Source organism: Gymnoscopelus braueri, assembly GCF_963280865.1.
Source record: "Gymnoscopelus braueri genome assembly, chromosome: 8".
Classification (NCBI taxonomy): Eukaryota; Metazoa; Chordata; class Actinopteri; order Myctophiformes; family Myctophidae; genus Gymnoscopelus; species Gymnoscopelus braueri.
In genome coordinates, this window is record NC_137609.1 from 25,416,395 (window position 1) to 25,443,775 (window position 27,381).

General features: G+C 42.2%; 1 protein-coding gene across 1 annotated transcript; it reads right to left on the reverse strand.

The window, feature by feature from the left end:
* Positions 1-3,779: 3,779 nt before the first annotated feature.
* nyap1 (neuronal tyrosine phosphorylated phosphoinositide-3-kinase adaptor 1) lies at positions 3,780-20,018 on the reverse strand (the record flags this gene model as incomplete). Its single annotated transcript, XM_080435256.1, has 7 exons — positions 3,780-4,202; positions 4,884-4,981; positions 9,980-10,213; positions 10,817-11,427; positions 11,734-12,913; positions 13,407-13,780; positions 19,825-20,018. 7 exons carry the CDS (start codon positions 20,016-20,018, stop codon positions 3,780-3,782), a joined length of 3,114 nt encoding a protein of 1,037 aa, XP_080291382.1.
* Positions 20,019-27,381: the final 7,363 nt, after the last annotated feature.

Consider the following 27,381-nt stretch of genomic DNA (forward strand, 5'->3'; position numbering starts at 1 on the left):
AATAAGGGGAGATTGCAAAATGCGTTATATATTGTATCTCTGCATAATCACAGTCAAACATTATTTCACCAGTTAGACCAGTGTGTCTCAACCTTTGTTGGGTCAGTGCCCCGATCAAATATATCCAGGCCCCTTAACACCCCCAGTCCCCCACAACCAATTAAAATGTATGCTTTATTTGTATTCTGTATTGTGTTGTTTATGTAATTTAGAAAACATCTAATTGATTTCCAAATATCAGATTTTACATTAAACTGGGCTGTTACAGTAGTATGTGATTATTATGTAATTATTAGACCACTGCCCAGGGAAAAACAAAAGCCGATTATAAGTAGAATTGTATATGGATGTCAGGCCCTGAATGACAGGGCTATCATAGCCCTGTCACAGGGATGTCACCGGGATGTCAACAGGATGTCAGGCCATGTCACAGCCCTGTCACAGGGATGTTGGCCTTGTTACAGGGATGTTAGGACTGTATCGTGGACAGTATAATGCCAGTATCATGGCCAGTATCATGGTCATTATCATGTTAGTATAATGTCAGTATCATGATCAGTATCATGTCAGTATCATGTCAGTATCAGCGTCAATATCATGGTCAGTATCATGTCAATATCATGGCCAGCATCATGGTCAGTATCGTGTCAGTATCATGGTCAATAACATGTCAGTATCATGGTCAGTACCATGTCAGTATCATGGTCAGAATCATGTCAGTATCATGGTCAGTATCAGGGTCAGAATCATGGTCATTATCATGGTCAGAATCTTGTCAGTATCATGTGATGGCCCTGTGACAGGGCTGTCAGGCCCTGTAACCATGGCTGTTACCATGGTATGATGGCTGTCAGGCCCTGTCATAGGTCACATCTACATGCCAACAACATTGTGACAAGTTGTTGGCTTGTAGATGTCTTCTTTTCAGCTAGCAACACCGTCGTACAATGGAGTATAAATTAGGCTTCAGTAGCCTGTCCAGATATGCTTCCACCTGTACAAATCCCATTCAATACTTACAAATCTAGCCAATCTTCCATCATCATCCCAATAAACAACATGCAACTACACACAATTCAGAAACCACGCCTCATTTGACTGCAGCGTTAATGAAAAAAGTCTAGGATGAAACGAAGAAAATGTGCACTTGAATATATTAAACTGCCGCCCCCCAAGGGCACCTCAGCGCCCCCATTTACAAAATATGGATTCCAGCGTCCGTTCCCCCGTCCCTCCCTTCTCTGTACACCCCCTGGAGGGTAGTACCACCCCTGTTGAGAAACACTAAGGTAGACTGATAGGCATTGTTGCAGTTCAATCAAGGAAGCTGTGAAATGACATAAAAGAGAGGTACATGTAGAAATTCTATTCATTGTATAAAGTTCATTATATAAAATTTATTTAATGACAATATCAATGCAAATATAGCACTACAGTGATTTCCAAGGTACACCGTATCTTACCATATCAATATAGTATGGCACTCATATAATGGCCACTGTTTTAGTAGACACACAAAACCAACAGCTCCTGTAAACTATTTTGGAAATGATGCCTCAGTTCAATTTCAATTGTCATTGAAAAACAAATCATAATAAGGTATTTATAGGTATCTGAAGTTACCATAAATTGGGCTCAATAGTCAGTATCGTTAGAACAGTTTCAGTTTAAGGAATCTCTTGCATGCATTGCACTTGCCCACTTCCCCAGCCTTGTTCGTTTGAAAAAAGGGACTTGATAAGTTTGACAACCTGGACCCCCAACACAAACAGGTGGTATTTAAAAAAAAAAAAAGTAGAGAAAAATAAAAAAAAGGCGAAGCAGTGTTTTTATACTAATCCGAACATTGACCTTTTCTTTTTCACTGGGTGTTAAACTGTACAGCTTGGTGCGAACTATCAAAACAACAACGACCAAGAGACATTCAAGTGCCATAATACTAGTACAGAGGGTTTCACTCTTCAAGGTACAAACCTCATCTCACGTGGCTTTCAGAAATAAAACAAATATGTAACAATAATCACTATACTGATAATGTTAATCATGGTGACACCATGTATAGTTCAATGAACACCGGTAGTTCAAGATAGCAGCAAAGTAGTATGTAAAATGTCCAGACAATGAGCGAATCTCAGTTGTTGAAATCTGTACACAAATAAAAATTGAGTGTAGAAAAGGAATAAATAAAACAAGTATACCGCTTAAAGGGAGTCTTGCATAAATCTGATTGGACAACTGTTGGACTGTACCTTTTGTTCAGAGGGCTTACTGTGTATTGGTAGATCTTTAAGTGATGAATGGACTGCCTGCAGCAGAAAAAGTACCTAATTATTTTAGAAAAACAAACAAAAAAACAACAAAATTGTGTTTATACAATATATGCTACATAATATGTATTGATTACAAGTATGAAAATGGAAATAATTGCTACATTTTCAATACAGTTTTACATATCTATTTACAGTACATTAGGGTGTTTGTTTTTCCTAAGTATATTATGCCATGTTTTTGTGCAGATTGTTCCAGCATTTTGAGGTGATCATTATTCACAGTCCTATCAGTTGCACCATATTCTGCAGTCTGTGGTGATTGTGGTGTCAGTGCTAACTTCTCATGGGGTGGAACAATCACTTATGTGCAACTGTAAATAAGCATGACATTATTATGAAAGTTTTGTACAATTAAGCTATGTCTGTATTTGGCTGGACTGCACAGTATGTGCCATCTGTCATAAAACCGTCTCTAATTATACCCTTAGCAACACAATAGTCTTTTTTATACAACCACATGATTTCATTATCATATTCACGATCTGATGTGTATGTAAAATTCTGTTATGATCCTCTCTAAACATATTTTTACAATACTGTATGTCTATTGTGACATGCAGAGAATGACACAGTAAATATGACTTGTTCAAGTCTTAGATATGTTAGGCTAGTTGACACAAGTTTTAATTATGTTGCTCCAACATTGGGAGTATATTGCTATAAAATTGCAGAAACATTGAGAAAGTAAATATATTTACATTACAAATATGCAAACAGTTAGGTAGCATTTACTCCTCCGTCATGATTATTGGCATCCACAACGACAACCTACTGGTACCAAGACACTTCAAGGACCTTCACGTTTTTCTGGGAACACGATTGTGTGTATTTTCTGTCAGACAGTGGTTAAGTGTGCCATAATATTATTGTGTGCATTCTTTCAAGATACTCTCCTTATACAGAAAGAGAAAACAGGATTCCGTTATGCCTGAAGTCATCAGGAGGGAATTTGGCAACACCAATCAAAGAATACATCAGTCTCAGTGTTAATAAATCTGTATTCTGTCGATTTATATTGTGGCAATAAATATTGAAATCATTGGCAATTAGAACACGTCAAGAAGGACATACAGATCAAATACAAAGTCAAACCATCTGGATAAGAAATGTACTTAGTCTGATTGTAATGCTTATTTTACTTAATTCCTTTTTTCTCAAGAAAACTTTGATCAATCACTGCTTTTTTGCCTAAACAAGATGAAAGTCTTTAGGAACTTTCATTGATGATAGTTCTTTAGTCTGAGTTTACCATACCATAACAGTGTTTCTCATCCTCATCATGTGCTTCCTCTGTGATGGTTACACTGTGACTTCTGCTTGAGAGAATCTCAATCTCTCCATCTCTCCTGCCATCTTCCACTATTTTGTTTGTTTTTGGTTCCACCATCTTCATCCACTACCATTCTCTGTCACTCTGATGCTTCACAGTATCTGGCTTGCCGTTATGCCTCAGATAGCGGTGTCCCACACCACGGCCTGAGGCCTCTGGCAGGGTGGCGTGCCAGTTTTACCAGGCTCAGGTGTCCGTCTCCAGCTAGGGAGGATGGGCATGCTGTCCTGCTTGCACAGACTCTTGTCAGGTCGCCTGTGGGCCTTGATCTCTTTGCACAGGCAGCGTTTGCGCTCAATCACTTCCAGCAGTTTGCCGTCTCTCTGGCTCTGCGCTGCAGAAGAGGTGTTGCCCCCAGTGATGGGAGGTTGTCCCTGCGCCAACTGGGCGAGGTGCTGGAACTGCAGCTGGAGGTGGTGCTGTTGCTGGAGCTGCTGGAGTTGCTGCTTCAACTGCAACTGCTGCTGGTGGAGCTGGAGCTGCTGCTGCTGCCGAGACACGCTGGGACTGCAGGTAGCTCGAGACTCTCGCAGCCCGTGCAGCTGAGTGTGCAATACAACAAGAAAAGCAGGGGGGGAAGAAACGTTGAGTTTTATGGCATTTTTAATCGGAATGACATAAATATACTGTATTATGTTATATATTTGAAAAATAAGAAAGAAATACTCAAGAATTAATGAACCCTGCACTCCTGCTGGCCTGAAAGGCTCAGGTGTAACCTCGAGCTGTTAATAAGTGGCATATACTAAAGGTGTGGTTCTCAGCATCAGCCACCAGGATGCAGTGCTGCACTGTCTTGCTGTGCTATGTGAGGGAGGGTCGGCCAAGCACATGCAGACAGTTTCTGCAGCACACTCAAACTGCGTCAGCATTTGTTACGCCGCCAAGACTCTGGGTAAAATGTGCTGCCATTGGACTGCAGCTCGCCACTCCAAAATACAGTACGGCATACTCCTCAGCCTCACTCACATCTGCTGTTCCTATCTCTGCTTACGTCACATTATGCATCTTCCCCGGGTCCTATTCTTTTAAGGCTGGCCACAACCTTATTCTGCTCAGTGGACATATCAACCAGCTATAAATAGATCTGCAGGAGCATTGTCTCCGGGGTGGGGGGGGGGGGGGACAATACTTACTGCTCTCAATTGTATGTAGCATCAGTGATCATAATGATTGTGTTTATGCTATAGGTACAATGCAGATTACTACTGTATATTCACCTGAGCCTCCCATGCTGGTAGACTGCTCTGCCTCTGGACGTCTCCTGAACCCGTCTGCCTCACGCCAGAGGTAGAAGAGGAACGGCCCAGCCGTCCCACTTCTGAGAGAGGGAGAAGAGCGAAACAAGTGTTAGCCTGTGCTCTCGTCTATTTATGGTACCATACGCATATATGTGTACAAGCACTGTAGGCATAGTTTTGAATGTCTCATTAGGATTATGGAATGTTTGTCTAACTATAATAATATACTGCTGCTCTATGCTATGCTGTACTACTACTATTTTACCTAACAAGGCTCATCTGTGATATAAATTAATCTTTGGCAGAAAAGTCACATCAGACAGACAGACAGACAGACAGACAGACAGACAGACAGACAGACAGACAGACAGACAGACAGACAGACAGACAGACAGACAGACAGACAGACAGACAGACAGACAGACAGACAGACAGACAGACAGACAGACAGACAGACAGACAGACAGACAGACAGACAGATAGATAGATAGAGAGATAGAGAGATAGAGAGATAGATAGATAGACCTTTATTGATCCCTGTGGGGAAATTCAGGTGTCGTAGCAGCAACAGCAGTAAGCGTGAAACACAGGATTGGTACCGGTAAGAGCAGAGAGGTAGGATGAAAAATAAGAATATATATATATATATATAATCTATCAATAGGTATAAGCCTAATGTCAAATCTATCACTTGTGAATATACAGTATACATGAATATAAATCTATCACCTATGAATGGATATTGACTATATCAATAGTGGATATATGAGAGTGAAACAGTATATGTACTGTGTCGATGAGCCTTCAATAGTAGGTATCCAGATAATATATGTACAGTCTTCAGTCTATCGACAGCAATAATGACTATGTATACATATAAACTGTTACAACAGTTATCCATAACAGGAATCTGTCATGGTTCTGTAATGTACATCCATGTGCAAAGGAGTCCGTAATCCAAGAACAGAATAGAACATAATGGGGGTCAGGCTTGGTTGTGGAGCCTAATGGCAACTGGAACAAAGGACAGTCTGAATCTCTTCGTGCTGGGGGGATGATGAGTCTGTGACTGAATGTCACAGACTCATCAATTCAGAGATTTAAAAAAATAACTGCACTGCACTGCAGAACCAATGCAAAGACTTTGGGGCGTTCCTTCATATTAGACGGGTCAATATATGGTTTAACCCCAAAGAAATTGGTACAAAAGGGTTTTCAATGGATTCTGGTAGTATTGGGCATGCCAAATAACATACAAAAAATCAGCTGCCAGGAGCTTAGAATGGCTATATCTCAATTGAAAAATATATGGTTTAACACCAAACAAATTGATACAAAGGGGTTTTCAATTGATTCTGGTACCTGGTATGCTTAGGAACATACAAAAATTCTAGGAAAAGGCGTGATGTTCAAGATGGCGTCCAAGATAGACAAGATAGACATGCTTAAGAACATACACTACTAACAATCTAGGAAAATATACCTTACGGAAAGGTGTCATTTTCAAGATGCCGTTATTTAGCATGCCCAATAGGCTACTACCAGAATCAATTGAAAAATCTTTTGTATCATACTTTTCAATTGAGATATTGAGATATAGTCATTATAGTCAGCTCCCGGCATCCATTGGACGCCATCTTGAAAATGAAGCCTTTCCGGCAGGTATATTTTCCTAGATTTTTTATGTGTTATCAAGCATGCCTAGAGGTACTGTACCAGACTCAATTAAAAAATTTAGATATTGCATTTCTAGCTCCCGGCAGCAATCTTGGACGCCATCTTGAAAATTATGCTTTTCCGGAAGGCATATTTTCCTAGATTTTTGTTTTATGTTCTTAAGCATGCCTACAGGTACCAGAATCACTTTTAAGCTCCTGGCAGACCCATCTATATAGAGACTGTGATTTGTTTTCAAAGCAGTAGGCGTAGGTTTGTCTGCAGCTGTTTTATCCGCTGTTCTAGCCCCTACACAACGCACATTTGTACAGCACTTACATTTTATCTGCCTTGTTTTGCATCTTGGTAACTCTACATAAATTCGGTTACATTTGTAACTCTCTGAGTAACTCTCTCTGAGTAACTCTCTGAGTTACAAATGGATACATTATAGCTGCTGCAGAGCAATGGTCAGGGCCGGGCAATTGTAAGTGGAAGTGGGAAAAGGAGGATGTGGAGGAAGATGGAAACTAGCAAGAGGAAGAAGACAAATGAGAAATACAGGAGGGTTGATAAGCATAATTATCTGGATGAAAATGTTAATTAAACCTTAAACTCATTAAGTCTCTAATTCCACAGTATGTCTTAGTTAGTTCGATAGTTACCCAAAGGAAGTCTGGCATAGGACTGGACCTTGTGCAGAATTGTATTGATACCACTCATACGCTGAGGTTAGTGCTTGGTATCAAACCCAGAAACGTTTGACTCAAAGGGGAGTGATCTACCTACTGAGGCACGCACCATGCTTTGCTAGTTACTGTTCAGGACATGATGAGAAAAAATATAACCAAGCAATTGTGTATTTAAGGGAATCTTTTGCAGAGTTGCACATTCACTTTAGTCTCTTGCAATACTATAGACAGTTACTGTATAGGCCTATATCGCAGTATAAAATGCTCAGTTGACATCAGTTGGTTTACTAAGTACTAGATAGTACTAGTACTAGAATCTGGTAAATTTGACAAATTGACCATTTGTCAAGTACCGCCCGTGATCCCGCCCCTCTTCCACGCCATTGGTGGCTGTGTCCATCCACTTCCATTGAAAAAAACTTGTTTTGTAGTTGCCTTGTATTGATATTTACGGAATTCAATTATTATTTTAAACTTTCCAAAAAACGTATAGCCTATGTTTCTCATGTTTAACAAACTCAGCATGAAAAATGTGCTTCTCGGAGCACAGGTCTCTGCCAGGCCAGGTAGCTTATTGTTGGCCAGCAAAGTAAAAAAAAAACAACAACAACATGGTGGAAGACTTGTCAGGAGAAAATGGACGTGGCTTATTTGGGGAGTTGCATAATAATAAAAGGAATCCAAGGGGGAAATAATTTTGATTGTATGACCTATATGGTTCAAGAGTTGTAGTGAATTGGCCTGTTATAGCGCCACCATGAGGCCGATTTGAAAAATGCAGAGTGATATTTCTTCCTCTGACTGACAGGAGTTTGAAGAATCTCCCCATTCACTTCTATGCATATTGCCCCAAAAAATCTTTAGGAAAAAACAACTGCTCAGATGGTCATGTTTAAGTCGCTCTATCAACCACATAGTTGGTAGTAGGAACACCACTATCACACAGAAGATCGCACGGGAAGCTAACAACGAAAAATATAGCGATATAGGGATTTGTTCCAAGACAGGCCTTCCATTGACTTCCATATTAGTTGTTAAAAATATGATGACTCATTGTCATGGCTGATGTAATGTTATGCAATCTGTCTAATTAGTGGCACATGCAAATGTTTGTTACGCGCTCCTTTTGTAATAATTTCCAAAAATAGCTGATCTACATTCTCACAATACACACACATGCACATGCACACAAACACACACACACACACACACACACACACACACACACACACACACACACACACACACACACACACACACACACACACACACACACACACACACACACACACACACACACACACACACATGCATATGCAAATCAATGCATTGAGCCTAACTATGTTTTTACCCCACATTACTTTCAGTATACAGGCACTCGCACAGAAACACAGACGCACACACACACAGACGCACACACACACACACACACACACACACACACACACACACACACACACACACACACACACACACACACACACAGACACACACACACACACACACACACACACACACACACACACACACACACACACACACACACACACACACACACACACACACACACACACACACACGCATGTGCATGATAACATATGTAAATGCATAGGGCCTAACATTACATTCAATGTATATGCACTCTCGCACATACACAGGCTTATGCAACGCATGTGAACACGAACATGGACATGCGCAAGGTGCATGCATGTGTACTCTTTTCCGAAGTTTTTTTTCTTTTTTTTTAAACTTCTAACCATTTGTCATACAGACATGTGAGTCACCTCATTGGGCTCAGTTGAGTCCCTGTCCTTCACTGGTGTTAGTTAGCTCCGCCCCTGTTCTGATAGGACGATATTTAATAGTTCCTATCTTTCCTATGTTTTTTTTGGGTCACTTTTTAACCGACTGTCATTGTGGGTCGCCTCAATGGACTCGTTGCGAGTCCTTGTCCTTCATTGCTGTTACTTAGCTCAACGCCCTTTCGTGATTGGTCAATGATTATAATCGGAAGGCTTTTCAAAAAAAAATCTTGGCTTGCTAAATTAGTGGGAGAGGCCTATTTAAAAAATCCATATACTGTATCATGAACATCCAATCAGCCCCAAATTTGGATTGCATGTTGTGGAACACAATCTTTCCCAGCGGATTCCTTGGGTCCCGACAGCAGCAACTTACGACTTGCGTCGGGAAAACTACACTTGCAATTTCTCAAAATTACACCTTTCTAGTTTAATGTACAGTAGCTTCATTTAATTTAGCTTCAGTTCAGTATAGTTTAGTACAATTGTACTGGTGATTTCAGACAGTTTAGGTCATAATACTATTGTTGTATTTGTCCCTCTATATTACATATTGGAATAGCATTAGCATAATTGTATAAATTAATTATAGCTTTTTAAAATTATTATTATCTTAAAGTACGACTTCACCAATTTTCAACCTGTCTTCATATAATTGGTCCTTATTAATGCTCATGATAATATGGTACCATTCTACTCAGCCTGTGTCTCAGAGGAGGGCTGTGGACAGTTCAGAAACCCACCTACCAGTGACATCATCGTTAGGCAGGTTTTCTTTTGGCATCCCTATTCTGGGGGGAACGTTCGCAGACCTACAAGCTCAGAACGCGTCGTTGCGACGGACCTGAGTTACAGTTGCAACTCAGGTCCGTTTTACTAAGTATAGAGGGATTAAGTGGTTAACTATAGGGCTACCATGTTTGCCTACCTCCATTGCGACAGGCAGGGAAGGTCTGACATGGCAGAGGATGCCCTGCTCTGGGTAGTGCTCTGAATCCTTGGCTACTGTCCATGCCAGCAAGGGACTCACTGTGGCCCCTGCCACCAGCACTGAAATGCACTGGGATGCCAGAGTGACCTCCTCTAGACCCCATACCAAGCTCTTCTTTATCCATCCTTAGCAGGGCATCGGCGCTGCCGTTCCATTTCCGACCATCCTTTTCTGAGAGAGACAAAAAAACAAATGAGTCAATACAAGCAACAAAGTTACAAATCAGTGCTATTGAACACCCTTTACATTTAAAGGTGTGGGTTTTACAAATATTGAAACAATGAAATGTATTAAAAAGCGCTTTTGACTAAACCTCCTAACTCCATTGGATCCTCAAAACTGTCGGTCAAACCACCTAACTCCACATTAATGGTCAAAAACTTCCTAACTCCACTTGAGCTGTATTTGGGTAAAGTGATGATAATGTAAGGACACATTCAAGTATCTGACAATGTATAAAGTCACCATACCAACTTTGATAAGGCAGTATTGTGTTATTCTAAAAACATGCTTTATTTTTTTCATTTCCTCTAAAGTTAATATTTTGGTCGGTTTCTGTCCGACAGCAGAGATATATAAAGCCTTTGTTTTTCTCAATTCTGCCACTCGCCATTTTGTGCAAAAATATACTGTATATCAGGAATACCGTATGCTCTCTCATTCTCTCTCACATACTCTCTCTTTTTCTTCATTCTGAAAAGTTGGACTGGAGTAACATACAGTAAAGGTTGCGTTCCCTCGTAAAGCCCCCGTGTTTTAACAGAAACAACTTACTCTCTGTATCTCTGCTCCCATGGCTAAAGGACAATTTCCTCTGCATGGGCCAATAAGATCCATCATCTGCAAAGGCCAGACCAGCACCGCTGTCCCATGGCATGAAGCCAGCCTTTGCCTGGATGGAACTAGATCCTGCATTTTTTTTAGTCGCCCCGTCCCCTCCTCCTGAGAGACCTGAGCCTTGGTGCAGGGCAGAGGGCGTCTGAGAGCTCGCTCGCAGGCTTTCGTAGGCTGGGGGTCTCCGGAAACCCCCCGACGGGTAGGTCCACAACAGAGGGCTGTCGGAGGAGGGAGGCTTGTAGGCTGGCAGCCCGTGTGGGGTGTGAGAACGGAGGTGTGGCCGGGAGTGAGACCGCTGCGATGAGGACAGCGGCGTTGGGGTAGAGCTGGCACTACTTTGAGATGTCTGGCTGCTGGTGGTGGCGGCGCTGTGGTCCATCTGGGAGGAGTGGCCTCCTCCATCCCTATCACGTTCCCTCTCTCTATCTCTGTCCTTATCCCTTTCTCTGTCCCTGTCCTTGTCTTTCTCCCGGTCTTTGTCTCTCTCCTTGTCCCTGTCTCGACCTCTGTCTCTGTCTCTCTCCCTATCGCGGTCCCTGTTGCTCTCTCTATCGCGGTCCCTGTTGCTCTCTCTATCGCGGTCCCTGTTGCTCTCTCTATCACGGTCTCTGTCTCTATCTCTGTCCCTGTCTCTCTCTCTATCACGGTCTCTGTCTCTATCTCTGTCCCTGTCTCTCTCTCTATCGCCTCTGTCTCTGTCTCTATCTCTGTCCCTGTCTCTGTCTCTATCGCCTCTGTCTCTGTCTCTATCTCTGTCCCTGTCTCTCTCTCTATCGCGGTCTCTATCTTTGTCTCTGTCCCTATCTCTATCTCTATCTCTATCTCTATCTCTATCTCTATCTCTGTCTCTGTCTCTGTCTCTGTCTCTGTCTCTTTCCCTCTCTGCTTTATCTGTCTTCAGGAGAAAGCTGACCGACTTCCCGACGGCCTGTGTCTGTGTCTGCGTGTTGGACTGAATGGCTGCCTGTGAGCTGCTCTTGGTGGGATTCGGGGAATCCCCCCTCTCTGGCTTCCGGTAGTGATGGTAGTGTGAGGGCCGATGGTGCGGGTGGTGGTGGTGGTGATGGGAGAACGGGGAGGTGGACTTGGAGGAGGGAGGCAGCGGTGTGGAGTGGCTCCGGGCCCTGGCCGGCGCAGGCCCCAACTGGCTCTCTCTGTTGTGTTTGTCCTGTTGGGCCGCGCTCCCCCCGGACGACTCCTTGGAGCCCGACAGCAGCACCGGGAGGGAGGAAAGAGCGGAGGTGGAGGAGGAGGAGGTGCTGGCTTGAGCCGTGACGCCGGAGCTTTGAGTTCCCGTCTTGGCAGAGGCCTTGTGTTGGACCCCGACCCCGCTGGAGGCTGCAGCTGGCTGGGGGAAGGCAAGCAGCGGAGGGCGGTGCTGCAGGAGGTTGGGGAAGGGGGCAGGGATCTTAGTGCTGGGCTCCGTCTCTGACTTGCCCCCCTGCAGCAGGTAGGGAGTGGGCGCCCGGGGAGTGTGCGGACTCGACGACAGGGCCTGGGGCACGGGGGTGGAGGACACGGAAGAGGGCAGGGGAGAGGAGTGGGACACGGACACGGCGGATTTAGATTTGGAGCAAGAGGGAGAGGAGGAGGAAGGTCGCGGCAGCGGTGAGGAGGAGCTGCCGGAGGACGGCGTGGAATGGAAGTGTTTGGAAGATTTCAGTTTGTCGTGTTTGACAGCGGGCCGTCGGTGGGCCTCCCTGTCGTCTTGCTGTGGGTACTTCATCTCCTCGTAGATGGCCTCGCTCTGGTCTGAGTCCGAGTCCGGCGTGGTGGCCACGGGCGTGACAGGGTGAGGGGTGGCGGTCTGGCTCTCTCTGGTGAACACCTGTCCCACCATCTCTATGTAGACGGGCTCGTCGTCCCCGTCCCCTCGCTGAGGCTTCGTCTCTGCTCCTTGGAAAGGCAGCGAGGTGGCAGAAGGAGTCGAGCGTGAAGGCGTGTCGAGCGACAGCTGAGTACTGGGGCTCCTCTTGGGTTTTAACGGAGGCACCTTCTTCCCTCCTACGTCTCCTGATTCAGACTTCTTCATGGCTGTGGGAGAAGTAATGGGTTAATAATAATAATAATCTTCATCGTCATAATGATGCATAGCGCTTTTTAAACACAAATTTACAAAGTGCTTTAGAAACTGTGCAATAGTCCAAATGGAAACAGGAATCTATGTAACATTTTAAAAAGACTTTATATGGGGTGCACCGGTAGCAAACCGATAGTGCTTCCCCATCTCTGCCCTCAGTGCCTTATCCATTGCTACAGTCCTACTGTATCTAAACCTGAAAAAGAATGTAACAAAAATAATCATGTAAGGAAAACACACACACGCACGCACACACACACACACACACACACACACACACACACACACACACACACACACACACACACACACACACACACACACACACACACACACAATATAGGACTTTGAGAGGGAATAAAAAAAAGGTCTGTAACAGAGAATATAAAATATGACCATGACCACAGATATAAATAACTCTTTCAAAACACCAAACCAAAAGCCTACCGTTCTTCTTATCTGAATGTTTGGCTTGTGAGTGTGTAGGTGGGGCAGGAGGCGAGGTCTCAGGGCGTCCTCTGGGGTCCGAGGAAGAGGTGGTGAGTCGAGTAGTGGGGTGTCGTTTAGGTTTGGTTGGGGGGCAGCGGCCGCCGTGCTGTGACTGGGTGTCAGAGTAGTCATCATCACCATTCTCCAGACCAGCATCTCCGGCACCCACAGCGTGGCAGGACTGCGAGCGCGGTGCCATGGCTGAGGCACAGGAGTGAGGGGACAGGTCTTGGGAGGCTGGCATGGTCATGAATCCCATTCTGAAGTGCCGGCGGAAGGAGGCCAGATCGCGGGCTTTGCCGACGGTGGCTGAGGGGTCATTCTGAGTGGAGCTGAGATGGGATTTCGGGGCAGGGGAGAGAAAGACATTCTAGCATTTAGCTATTGCAGTTGAAAGTAAACAAAACAACAACAACACATTTTCTATCCTTTTTAGTTGACCTCATCCCTTCCTCTCCCCTAAATATTTATATATATATATATATATATATATATATATATATATATATATATATATATATATATATTACTCATTTCATTGGGTGTCTTGTCTCCCTTTCTGTCTATCTCTTTGATCTGCAGACAAACACTCGCACACACATACGCACACGCGCGCGCGCACACACACACACACAGTGTTGGGGGCAGGGCAATATTAACTGTTCACTCTCCTTTTTTCAACATTTATAAAACATATTTATAGTTTATGAGAATGCTACATTTTTACATAAGTGATGTTTTTTGCATTATTAGAATGTCCAGCATTTAAAATCCTCTGTTGCCCTTTCCTTTAGGTTTTGTATAGGTTTCTCTTTACAAATCAAGCATAGCAACAACACCAGTAGCAGAACATTTATGCAGAACACTAGCCAGGTCAATTAAAACTTCTTTTGGCATTTGGGATTTGGGGAAGTTGGGGGTTAATCCACAGTGTAAGGTTAAAGGAATCACAAAGAGTCTTATAAAACCAGCAGACACTGGTAATACCGTATCCCTCCATTTCTTCCCTCATCTTCTCTCATCTCAAACACATTCCATTAAGGAAGTTACTTTTCACTGCTGACCACCCAAAACAAAATAATTCTAATTTCACTTTCTCTGCTATCTCCATACAACATAATTATATCACTGCATAATGAATACTGCCCAACGTATGGTACCATGTCTGTAAGTGAGCTGTGATGTCTATTGTACTATATTTGTTAGATTTGTTTCTTTGAACTCATGAATTTATAATAATTAAATAAATGTGCTTTCTGTTGTCTCTTGTATGAATTCAGTTGAGAAGACGCTTTCAACTCTGTACTGAACTGACTGCATTATTGCTGTTTTCTACTGCCATCCAGGAAGAAATCACTGCTGTCTCATAGATTTTATTTAGCAACAGTCTCAGATTTTATTTCAAGGTATGTATTGATCTATTATTATCTATTGCCTCAGCAGAGAGATGGGAACATCTAGATATCTATTTCATTGTGTACATGTGTGGTGAAATAAGATATTTCATTTCTCAACATCTAATCAAATCCCTCATTTATGTGGTTATTATTACATACAAACACACTTCAGGGCTGGATTTGTGTGCTTGGTTGGTGCCAAGGGAAAGCAACAGTATGCAACATGAACACTTAAGCTCAATTTACCATGGCACGTTGTTGGGTTGAAGATCAGCTCTTGTCTGCAAGGACGACGATCAATTGGGGATTTCAGGGCATACAGTGCTGTTCGTGAAATTGAAACCTCTCTGACACTGCTCATCATGGACAACAAAGATGCAAATGTTCTTATCACATTATGGGAGAAGGTTTCTGTGTACGTGAATGTTTTTGTGTACAGAATGTGTATGTCTGTGCATGGGGTGTACATTTGTCATAAATAATCATAAATACAACAAGCCCATATTTAGCCTAGCTTATGGGTCTAGTTTCTACTTCTTTGCATCTGTATATCATATTCTCTCCCACCAACCTCTTACAGTAAATAGCACTTAAAAGCAATTAACCACATGAGCCCTAGCATCCCTATTCTCGGCATGTCTTAATAGGTGAACATTCAGTGGAAATAGAAGATCTGCCAGTTCACAACGTGCAAGAGATTTGGTGTAGAGGGGGGAAAGGGGGGGGCCAACAGACCCCCGGGGGACCCCAGTCAATTCATTATTATAAGGTTTCAGTGGTAAAACATTAGGTATGCTGAACCAATGCATGCTTTTGCATCCAGCTGCCTTGATTATTGGCATGTGCTGAGACAGAAGGTGAAAGACTAAAAAATATTTTAAAGCTGTTGCCAAGGTTTTAACCACACACTAAAAGTGCCTTTGAGTGTGCGAGTCAGAATTGCAAAAATAATGTCTTGTTCTTAGACACGAAGCCTAGAGACATGATTTTTATCAGCATAGAATCGTGCATGGTTATTACACACAACGGTAAGCGTGTCCTGTCTCACAATTCGTTGTGAGTGGAAGCGCAAAGTCACCACAGTGGTGACTTTCGTGATGCCACCATATTACCGTTGCAATATTCTGACCAGTAGTGCAGATTACAGCAAATGAAAATCTTATGCAGACTTTCGCATATTTAATAGATAATCAACTGGTTAACCACATTATGGGCAAGTGCCATGGGCCACATTAAAGGCATGAGTGTGACATGAATAGTCAGCCTGCTCAGCCATATAACTCAGTATTTCAAGGAAAGGTGGTGAGAGATTCACAAATCTCTGATGACAAGGGTGCCATGCTATGAATGAGAAAACTCTCTGTTGTAATAGTCCTCCTCACCCATAATGTTACTAAACCTGCTGATACTTTGTTTTATGAATACCCCAGTATCATAATCCAGTTGAATGCAGTTTTGTCCCAAGTAACTATGATAAAGACCTTACATTTCTAGGCATAGTCGGGTGTACATTTCTTATCCAACTCAATCTCTGCCCTTTTCATTTTGCTTAGAAACTCATCAATGATTTTACCACGTCAAGACTTGATTAATGTAATGGGCAAGTCTGGAACTGATGCCTCAGGATTTATTTTAATGAATAAAACGTTACTTTAACTGATCTGTATGATAGAGTATGGAAATACACAGTGGTGGAAAAAGTACTCATATTTTTTACTTAAGTAAAAGTATCAATACTGCAATGTAGAAACACTACACACACAAGTAAAAGTAAAGTAGTAAAGTAAGTAAAATTTACTAGAGTAAAAGTACAAAAGTATTGGTACCAAAATGTACTTAAAATACCAAAAGTCGAAAGTACTCATTACGCAGAATGTCCCATTTCACATGTTTTCGAATGTATAAAAATGTATAAAAATCTTTAGAAAATAGCATCTAGCATCTACCAGCTCACAAAGCGTTGCATTGTGAGTGTGACGCATTGTGAGTTTATAGCTGCTATTTTCAAATGGCCGAAATGTACATGGTTAATGTATGTTTTGTAATAATAAATAAATCTACAAAGTAACTAGTAACTAAAGTTTTCAAATAATTGAAGTGGAGTAAAAGTACAATATTTGCCCCTGAGATGCAGTGGAGTAGAAGTAAAAGTACAGAAAATTGGAAATACTCCACTAAAGTAAAAATACCTAAAGATTTAACTCAAGTACAGTACTTGAGTAAATGTACAGCACCTCAGCATGCACCAGGGCAACCTCACAAACACTTTGCACTCAAGAAGATGACGAAGAAAGCCAAAAGGCTTTAAAATAGTTTTTTTATGAGGGGTTGACAAGAGTACAGATGTTTCAGCCTGTGGCTCATCAGTGTAAAATGTCTGTGCTCTTATCAAACCCTTATAAAAAAACGTCTTTTAACTTTCTTTGTAATGTTGTTGAGTGCAAACCTGTAAAGTGTTGGGAGTATCCTGGTGACTTGCACCATAATGTCCTGAGCGCAGGGAAGTTGTAACTTTTCCGGGGCAAAATTGCTATGTGAAATACTAGATGTATATATTATTAGTGCATCGAAATTCTCTCTAAAAGTCATCCGAACTTCTCAGCGAACCCTGTGCACTAAACCGCTGTCCTGTTCCTCTCCATTTCTTTACATCCTCCTATACGAACCTACACTGGCCCTGCAGCTATTGCTGCTCCGGCTCCCCCCTGTCTGTTCCTAGACTAATGCCTGTTTCCCAGGTTCTGCAATTTCTTTGGTGACCCTGCACCGTTCCTAATCACCACTTATCCCGTCCTGTGGCTCATCCCCAACACCATGTGTCCATGCTTATAGGTTGGTCATTCATGCTGTGCTGTGCTGCCCTACACCTCTGCTCTGCAATCCACTTTAGTGCTGTCCTGAAGCTTGACTATACTGCCAACATAAGTGCTGTAACACTTTACAGTTTGAGTGAATCTGTCAGCACTGGCCTCCTCTTTTTAACAAGCTATATAAACCTCAATTTATGCTACTAACCGCAGCTACATCAATAACCACTTTGCTTTCTTTCTTTACTGATTTCATTTACTGTGTAAAAAGGATACTATGAAGAAAATCTGATTTGATTTGATTCCAAAATGAGAAAATGCATTAACAGGCAGGACTTTTTTGTGTTATCCTTTAAGCCTAAATGTCTGACTGTACCTTGTGCTGTTTACATTTCTGACTAATAAAGTATTCAATCAATCAAACATACTGAGTGTTTTCATGAGGGCTTTCTGTAGAGGCTAGAATATGATATTTTTGACCGTCTATAAATCTACGAATGTATTAGCACATATTGTAAATGCATTTCTGATGTCTTACAAAGACAATTAATGAATATGAAGAATTTGCTGTGGTTGTGAAGCTATGCTGATTTAGAGCCAAGTGAAATGCTGCATGTTTAAGAATAACTTGCTTCCATCTAACGGAAACAGGATGATGGCAAATCCTCATTCATACAACAACCACCCTGACATTTCCTGCTTCGCTCTCATAATAGTATTTTAATTTGGAAAAGCCAAATTGTGTGTGTGTGTGTGTGTGTGTGTGTGTGTGTGTGTGTGTGTGTGTGTGTGTGTGTGTGTGTGTGTGTGTGTGTGTGTGTGTGTGTGTGTGTGTGTGTGTGTGTGTGTGTGTGTGTGTGTGTGTGTGTGTGTGTGTGTGTGTGTGTGTAAAATGACAGGTCACATTACATTATTGCAATCATTACTATGGAGTGTTGCTGTGCAACTTTGTCCAATGATTGTTGGTCAATCAATGGTTCTCTTGACTTCAGGGGACTGAATTCAATGTGGACCTTCAGACAGTACCACTTGTCATTCAGTAGTGGTCACACCCTACCACAGAATCTAAATTTAGACCAATGGAAGAGCAGGGAGATTGAATACAACAGAACCAACTTAAAAACCCATTAAAACCATTTTGTCATTTTAGATTTTTGCATTGGCTATTCAAAAATAGCAGATGTACAAGCTCGCAGTGCAGCACAAAGTGACGCGCTGCGAACATTTTTGAAAAATCTTGAAAGAACTACTGGTTTAGAAGGCATTTGTAGAATCGGCATCAGATCTTAAAGGGATATTTCACAGTCCTCTTTCTGAAATCCCTATTTTCCCTACTATTTATGTTTTGACATCCGGGTATCCGGCTCTGTCCGGGGTGTAAATGAAATGCACGCATGTGCGTGTGGCGAGTTCGAGTGAAACCGAATGGAACCGAGTGCAGCCGACAAAAATGGAACGGCAGCCATTGTTTTCTCTGCTGTGTTTTTACTTTCGGTTTTAAAACTTTAAAACACTCTCAAACTTATTTTTTGAGGCACGGAATTTACTTTTAACCCATTTAGACCTGAGGCCGATTCTAAAAACGCCTTCTAAAACCTAACCATAGTTTTCTGAAAACGTTCAAATTCTTACAAAAAATAAAAAATAAAAAATAATGTTACTATATTATAGCAACAACTAATGAGACACAGAGGTGGCATCCGGATTGAAAGGTATAACAACGTATAGGTAGCCTTTGGATAGAATTTAGTTGTTTAACCTCATATATGTGGTCAATTAATCATGACAGAGCCTATTTAAAGATAAAAATTCAGAGAACCGGCAGGGGCGGGCAGTGACACGTATGTATCCGAATAAAGCAACCTATTTTCGGCATGGCACGTTCAGAAGTCCCCCCTGCGTCACCCCCTGGTGGTCGGGGAAACAAACTGCTGATGAGGAGGGAGGGGGGAGTGGAGGGGCGGTGTTTGACAACAGTTTTTTTTTTTTTTTTGATCTCTGAAGTTGCCTAGAATCCCTTTAACATACTCTACCATACAGATTGGTCAAAATAACATTTTATTCACACACAAAAAAAAGTAACGTGGCTTTAAGCTGCTGGAATTTAATTACTAAATTGGCTAAGAGGTTTAAATTTACGTCATGTCATTCCACCCAGCCTGAGCTTCTCACCTCTTTTTACTGCCCTCTTGGTCCCTTCCTTGATGCCTCCAGTCCAAACGACTCTTACGATACAGTAGGTTCATGTCGCTACAGGAACGCTCCTCCTCGCAGCCTATCACAGCACAATGCAGCCGCTTGCTCCGCCTCTCTATGTCACGCAGGAAATGCTCGACTGCCACATCCTGGGAGGAGCCAGAGTTCATGGTATAGAAGACCACTCGGTAGAAGGGGATGTATGTCACAGCCGGCCTCCTCCAAATCACCTAGACATGAAGATAGAGGAAACGTTATTTATACATCATTTTATATGTTCTTTAAAATCACGTGGACAAGAAGACAGGCGCAGCTGTTTCTACATCCCCCTGCTTATATTGACAGAGGATTCATAAGTTCAAGTGTTCTGATGAACACATTGATTTTGTTGTTATTTCGGCTTTCTGAGACTATTGCATGGTTAAATCAATTAATTGTATTTCACGGCGGCCACTTCTTCCTGGTCTGGTGGAATTAAAACTCAATTTCTAACCACTACCAGCCAATGTTATGTCATGCGTACGCATGTTACTTCAGTAGTCTGCATACTTTTACTGTTGCATTATTAGCTGTGCGTATTGTTTGCGGTCAGTGCATAGATTTGCTGTTATTAACATAATAACAATGTCCTCCATGGTCGTTAAAACAAGTATAAATAGTTGGTCAAAAATGAGCCTTCCCAATTCTCAGCCACCTGTAAATTAAATTGAAGCATTCTTTTTTTTTGTTAACGAAAACTAAGCTATATAGGGGCTGTCAGAGCTCCAAATAATATTTGAATTTGCTGAATATATTTCTTTATCGTTCATATACTTTGCATAGAAAGAGATGCATGTCAAATAATGCATCACTCTGTTGTCCACCAGCCAAATGTCAGTTAAACTGCAACAATTTATAGCTGTCCACCCGTCCAAATCCCTCATGCTTTGTTGTTGTTGTTGTTTGTCATTTCTAAGGTGCATTCACAGACAGATACATAATGACATCTTTTGAATCGCAGGAAACACATTTTTTGGTCATGTTATGAACGTTGAATGTGTTTTGGCATTTGTAGATACTGAGCCAGGCTCAGGGGTAGAGTGGCCGGGGTAGTGTGAACTGGAAAACCGCAAGGTTTCCAGTTCGATCCCGGGCTGGGGGGCTCCCCCTGAGTTAGTGTCGAAGTGTCCTTGAGCAAGACGCTGAACCCCTAATTGCTCCCAGCAGGTTGGTGCCTTGCATGGTTTCCTCCGCCATCGGTGTGTGAATGGGTGAATGTAATGCACAATCTATGTAAAGCGCTTTGGATAAAAGCACTATATAAATGCACCATTTACCATTTTACCAAAGGAGACATGAACGTGCACACTAAACCTAGGCTTCACACAGACCCAACACAAACCCAACTGGCTACACAGGGTACGTTTGGTCCAATAAAGAATTGTCATTGCACAGTTGTTTTTCTATGATTTGAACACAGATTTGTCATTTTTAATATAACATTAACAGGGTACAAATACTAATAGTGTGTGACTACTTCACTAGAGTGAGCAATGCCCATGGGCATAACACCAGAAGGAGCTCATCCGACGTTGTTCACCCAAAATTCGGCTCAAACATGGGGAAGAATGCATTCTACTATGCTGCCACTAAAAAGTGGAATTATCTACCAAAACACATTAAAGATATTGACACGCTACCCAAACTTAAAACTAACCTAAAAGAATGGCTAACCTTAAAATACAATTGAGCATAGTTTAACTCCTTGAACACCTTAGTAGCAGCATCCTCTTGCCCCCCGCCCCACCCCTCCTTTCTCTGTAAATATACTTATGATGCTACTGAGTTTTCTACCAATATGTATTGTATTGCATTGTATTATACTATACTTTCTGTATACACATAGTGCAGACCCCAATCAATGCAGTCCTGCCATAATATACCCAGTACTTTTACCCGCACAATGTTTAATACATGCATGCATACATGCATGCATCTAACAACATACGTACATGCGTTTTGGGTTGACGCATTGCCACACGTCATCCCTGCTAATGTCACATTCTGCCTCTTACCAGGTCATTTGGCCTAATAGTGAGCCTTGCCAAGCCATGAGGCCCATAGGGCAGGAGCCTAACTCCTGTTTCCTTAGTGTGAGGCAGCTTGATGTACAAGTACATCCCCTGGACATGACGCTAGTATGACGCAGGGACTTACCCCAATTCAACTTTTGATGCTGAGTGCCAAGCAGGGAGGCAGGGGATCGAACCCGACCTCCCAGTCTCAGGGCGGACACTCTAACCACAAGGCCATTGAGCTAGCTTGGCCAAATACAATAGCAAAAAAGGAGGGTAGAGCCAATCCTACAGTATGCTGTGGAAAAAAGGCAATACACCAAGCCTGGTGGAGATCTGCGCTCTGTGGAACGCTCCATTCTAGTTTTAAATATGATCTAAACAATCACCTAGACATGAAAAGAGAGGCAATGTTATTTATGAATCATTTTAAATATGTTCTTCAGCATGTGCAAGTATCTCAACCATGTCATCCAACTGTCCAACTTGCCTCTCAGTGCACGATTAAGTGTACAGGCAGGCACTGCGAGTCTGCAACACAGATCACCTGCTTTTAGGTGACATGACTGAGACTCATTTATTTTAACATGACTCAAGTTATGTCATCAAAACTATTAACAGCAGTGGGAGAATCATAACTCATTAGTGTCAGTTATGGAAGACAAGCCTGCCCATTACTCCTATAGGCCGGCTTCAAAGCACAGTTACAGTGATGCAAGTTGACAGAGGTTGCATTTTTTATTTTATCCCAACCTCCAGTGTATCACATGCAAACTATTTATATTTTCATTATCCAGTTATGAATATTTGAGTAAGCACGGTAACTCAGCTGCAGCGCAGCTCTGACTGCAGGCCTTGGGGTGGCCTAGCTAAGGTTGTCTGCCATCCAGACAGTAATGCGGTTTGTCATATGTAGTGCATGCACAGCTTCCTACACACGCTCACCCCATGAGAAGTCAGGCTTGTTGTGGGGCAGATATTTGAAGGCCCAACTGTGTTTTCGCATTGGAGACAGGAGATTGTGAGTGTGCAATGCAATTGGCTAAGAAAAGAGCAGCTGATGCATGTTTCCAGTATTTTTCCATCCATGTTAAAATGGGAACAGAGAGTTTGAAGTGTTTTTTGTAGGTGGGCACTGGGATGTCTAAAATTAGTGCTCCTGGCATTTTTGTGTTAGTTTGTTTTGAGTTGAACTGCATTGTCAAAACTGGATCAAGCACTTTGAATGTGTTCTGTGGGGCATCCTGGTACTCTAACTGGCTATGGTGCAAATAGGCACTTACAACTTTATGGGTTTAAAATAAAAATGGCTGATAGTGTTTGTGGCACATCATTGGCTGTTTCTCCCTCCTGTATGACGTATCACTCTGATCTTTACAGAATCAGGGAACAGAAAAACTTTAAACATAAACAAACATTACTATTACTTTTTTTTAATTTAATGATTTTTTTTCTTTTTTGATATTACATGGTATGTATACTATGTAATATATGTATTCAATTTACAGTATAACAGTAGAATTAAAGACATGACCCCAGAGTTAAAGACTTCATTCTACCACACATTCCATTACATAACTCTTAACCCATTTAGACTTGTGGCTGGTTCTACAAATGCCTTCTAAACTAAAATGTTCAAACACTTTCAAAGATTTTTCAAAAATGTAAAAAAATTAAGAATATGTAGGCCTACAAGCTCGCAGCGGGGCACAAAGTGCGCGCTGTGAACTTGTATATCTGCTATTTTAGAATAGCCAATGCAAAAATCTAAAATGACACAGAATGCTTTCCCGGTTTTAATGAGTTAAAACATGCATATAATATTAATGCTTGTGCCACCAATTCAAATTGTCTGTTATATGCATGCCTTGCCTTGCCATACTAGATAAGAGCTAAATCAACCACATGAACTGGGCCATGCATCATGTGGAGGTGTGTAACGGTGTGATTCCAACATGAATCTATGTGTAATCTAGTATGTCAGATTGGACCACTGCTATTCCTGTATATTCCACAGCCCTGACCACAACCCCCACTGCTGTGGCGGCCATGCTGGCTAACTCAATGTTAATTAGGTTAGGGAGCTGAGACTGTAAGTTGGGCTTTTGTTAAACATCAGCTTTGATTTGGGTTTCCAGAATCTAGCAGCTGAGCGGGGCAGCCTTGCCGCAGTCACAATATATACACAGTAAAATCCTTAGTGTTCATTTTTCAAACTCTGACATTGTAAATCCATTTGGGTCCATTTCTCAGAGTTTGAATTAACCATGAGGATCTTGCTGTGTATGTTATAGCCTAGATGTTGTGGGTAGTGTGCAATTAGCCAAGCTGAAAAGAAGTGCAGACAGGGTCTTCTCATCAAACATGTAAGCGGCCACAGCGCTTCTCTTACAAGAACACGAACACACAAACCCGCGCACACACACACCCACGTGCACACACACACACACACACACACACACACACACACACACACACACACACACACACACACAGGCAAGCAGGCAGGCAGGCAGGCAGGCAGGCAGGCAGGCAGGCAGGCAGGCAGGCAGGCAGGCAGGCAGGCAGGCAGGCAGGCAGACACACACACACACACACACACACACACACACACACACACACACACACACACACACACACACACACACACACACACACACACACACGATCATGTACAGTATGTATGTGTCCAACCTCTACTTTAAAATACAAATTGTGAATTTAGGGAACATGAGGCATTTTCAGGGTCAGAAATCATTCAAATCCCCCTCATTAGAATCAGGAGGCAGATGGAGGCATGATTCATGTAGCTGGATCTGAATGCAAGGCTGCAGAATACCCATTCATGCACGTAAGCACACAAATCACAGACACACATAGCACACACACACACACACACAAGCACACACGCACGCACGCACACACGCACGCACGCACGCACGCACACGCACACACACACACACACACACACACACACACACACACACACACACACACACACACACACACACACACACACACACGTGCACTATCAAGCTGTATAATCGCAAATGCTCGGTAGTTGACTTGAATGCAAAGAACTGATGGCAATATAATTTCATAATATCATATATATACAGTACTCTCCCTTCCTGTCCTCTGTCCAGCAGGTCATCCAAAGGTAGTGGTGGTACATCTGCCTGTCACAATTATTACATAATTGCCTAATCGTAATTATTTTAGATAATCACACTTATTTTGCATAATAGTCATAATTGTTGAAACATTTTCATGCATTTGAAAAAAAAAATGCCGACAAGCTTGTAGATGTTTGTATCTTTGTGTATTTACCTAAAAGCCAAACAGAAATATACATTTTATCAATATGTTCTGATGTTCAACACCAATAACACAATTAAATCATTAATCGCAATTATTTGTGTGACAATTAATTTAAGTTAAGTCATGATTGTGACAGCCCTATGGTAGGTACACCTGGCCGTCTGCGAGGCGGCAGGGTAACATTTAGCGTGGTGTGGTACACCTGGCTGTCTGTGAGACATTGAGGCATTAGCGATGGTGGTACACCTGGCTGTCTGTGAGACATTGAGGCATTAGCGATGGTGGTACACCTGGCTGTCTGTGAGATGATGACAATGTAATGTTAGCAGAGGTCACCCGATAACTACGTTCTCATCCCATTGAATGGGGCCATTATCACCGTTCTCATGCCGTAGCTATGGTCCAGTAGGTCCCTACTGGCCTACCAGGAGACTCCGGTAGGCTGTTATCAGCCATTCTATGGGTGATTCAATGTTACCGAATGAGCGGTCTACCAGGAGGCTCGTAAATAATATTTTGGGAAAATTTGGTCCCAACTGCCAATCAAAGTGACTACTGGCCAATCACAGCGTGTCTTTTCCGGCCAATCACAGCGCGTCTTTTCCGGGACTTGCGTTAAGGCTGATAACAGTCTACCAGAGCCTCCTGGTAGACAGCACATGCCGTAACATTGAATCACCCATAGAATGGCTGATAACAGCCTACCAGCCTCCTGGTAGACCAGTAGGGACCTACTGGCCCATAGCTATGGGTTGATAATGGCCCCATTCAATAGGATGATAACATGAAGATCTGGCTGTCTGTGAGATGACACGGTTTAGAAACAAGCCACAAAAAAAAAGCAACCCGCAACTACCAATATTTACAAGTAACTTTACAGAAAAACAAACCATATCGCTTATAATACGCAGACTTGGCATTGGCAACACTGCTGGCTGGCTGTGAGATAGCAGGACAGGTTAACATTAGCAGTGGTACACCTGGCTATCTGTGAGACAGTAGGTTAATGTTAGTAGCAGTTGTACACCTTGTAGTCAGTGAGAATACAAGAATACCAAAGCACACCTCAGAACGGTAGCCACCAGGTATTCCTAAACGTAACCTCAGTAAAACTATGCCTAACCCTAAACTTATTCCTAACCTGACACTAATACAAGAATACAAGAACCGCTGGGGGCGAGCGGTCCTAGAAAGAAATGGGGGCGAGTGTGTTTTGGGGCGAGCGTTCCGGTTACCGTCAGTGAGACATGCAGGCAGGGTAGCAGAATTACTGAATACCATCACAGTTCTGGTCCATTATGGAGTCCCACACGCCACAGATGGGCTGCATTTCCAATGCATATACTACATAGTTAATTAATTGTGTGTGTATATATTATTTGCATTTTTCAGGCATCCAAACATATGCATGCTATTATGATACGTTTCTGGACTAGCATTTCTTTAAAAAATACTGCCTTACATATTATCTAAGATAAAGAGTGTTTTGATGATTAAAAAAGCGATTAAAAGCACAAAAAATAAGAAAAAGAAAAAACATATTTTGAACAGCACCAAATAGATTTAAAGGGAAGATAACAAAAAAAATCCTGTTTAAAGGATATTATCTACTCTCTACTACACATCACATGTAGGTACCCTTATCAGAACACAGTATATAGTGTTCATGTTCATGTCAAATTCAAATTGAACTGAAACAAACTGAATTCAAATGGCTTTATTATTATTATTATTATTATTATTATTATTATATTACTTAATTTGCTAAATGTGTTGAAGTAGTATACTGTTGCGTAATACATTTTGACTATATTTGTGCTTACACCACTGCATGCTATTATAACATGACCTCATGGTCACACTGTAAATGACACTCTGATGTCAGCCTGACAGTGCTGCAGCTCAGCCACAGTAATGGACCAGGAGAGAGGAGAGGAGAGGTTCAAAAACAGAGCAGTGTAGAGAATGAGCAGCTGGAGACACGTAGATGGAGAGGAGGGGAGAGGGAGATGGAAGGGGGCACTGGAGAAGATGGGGGAGGCCAGTAAATAGGCAATAGAGGGAGCAACCATGCAGGCTGGAGATAAATATGATTAGTCTGAAAACGTAGCCGAGACAGACAGAAGCCAATATCAAGACAGAAAATTTGAGTGTGCAG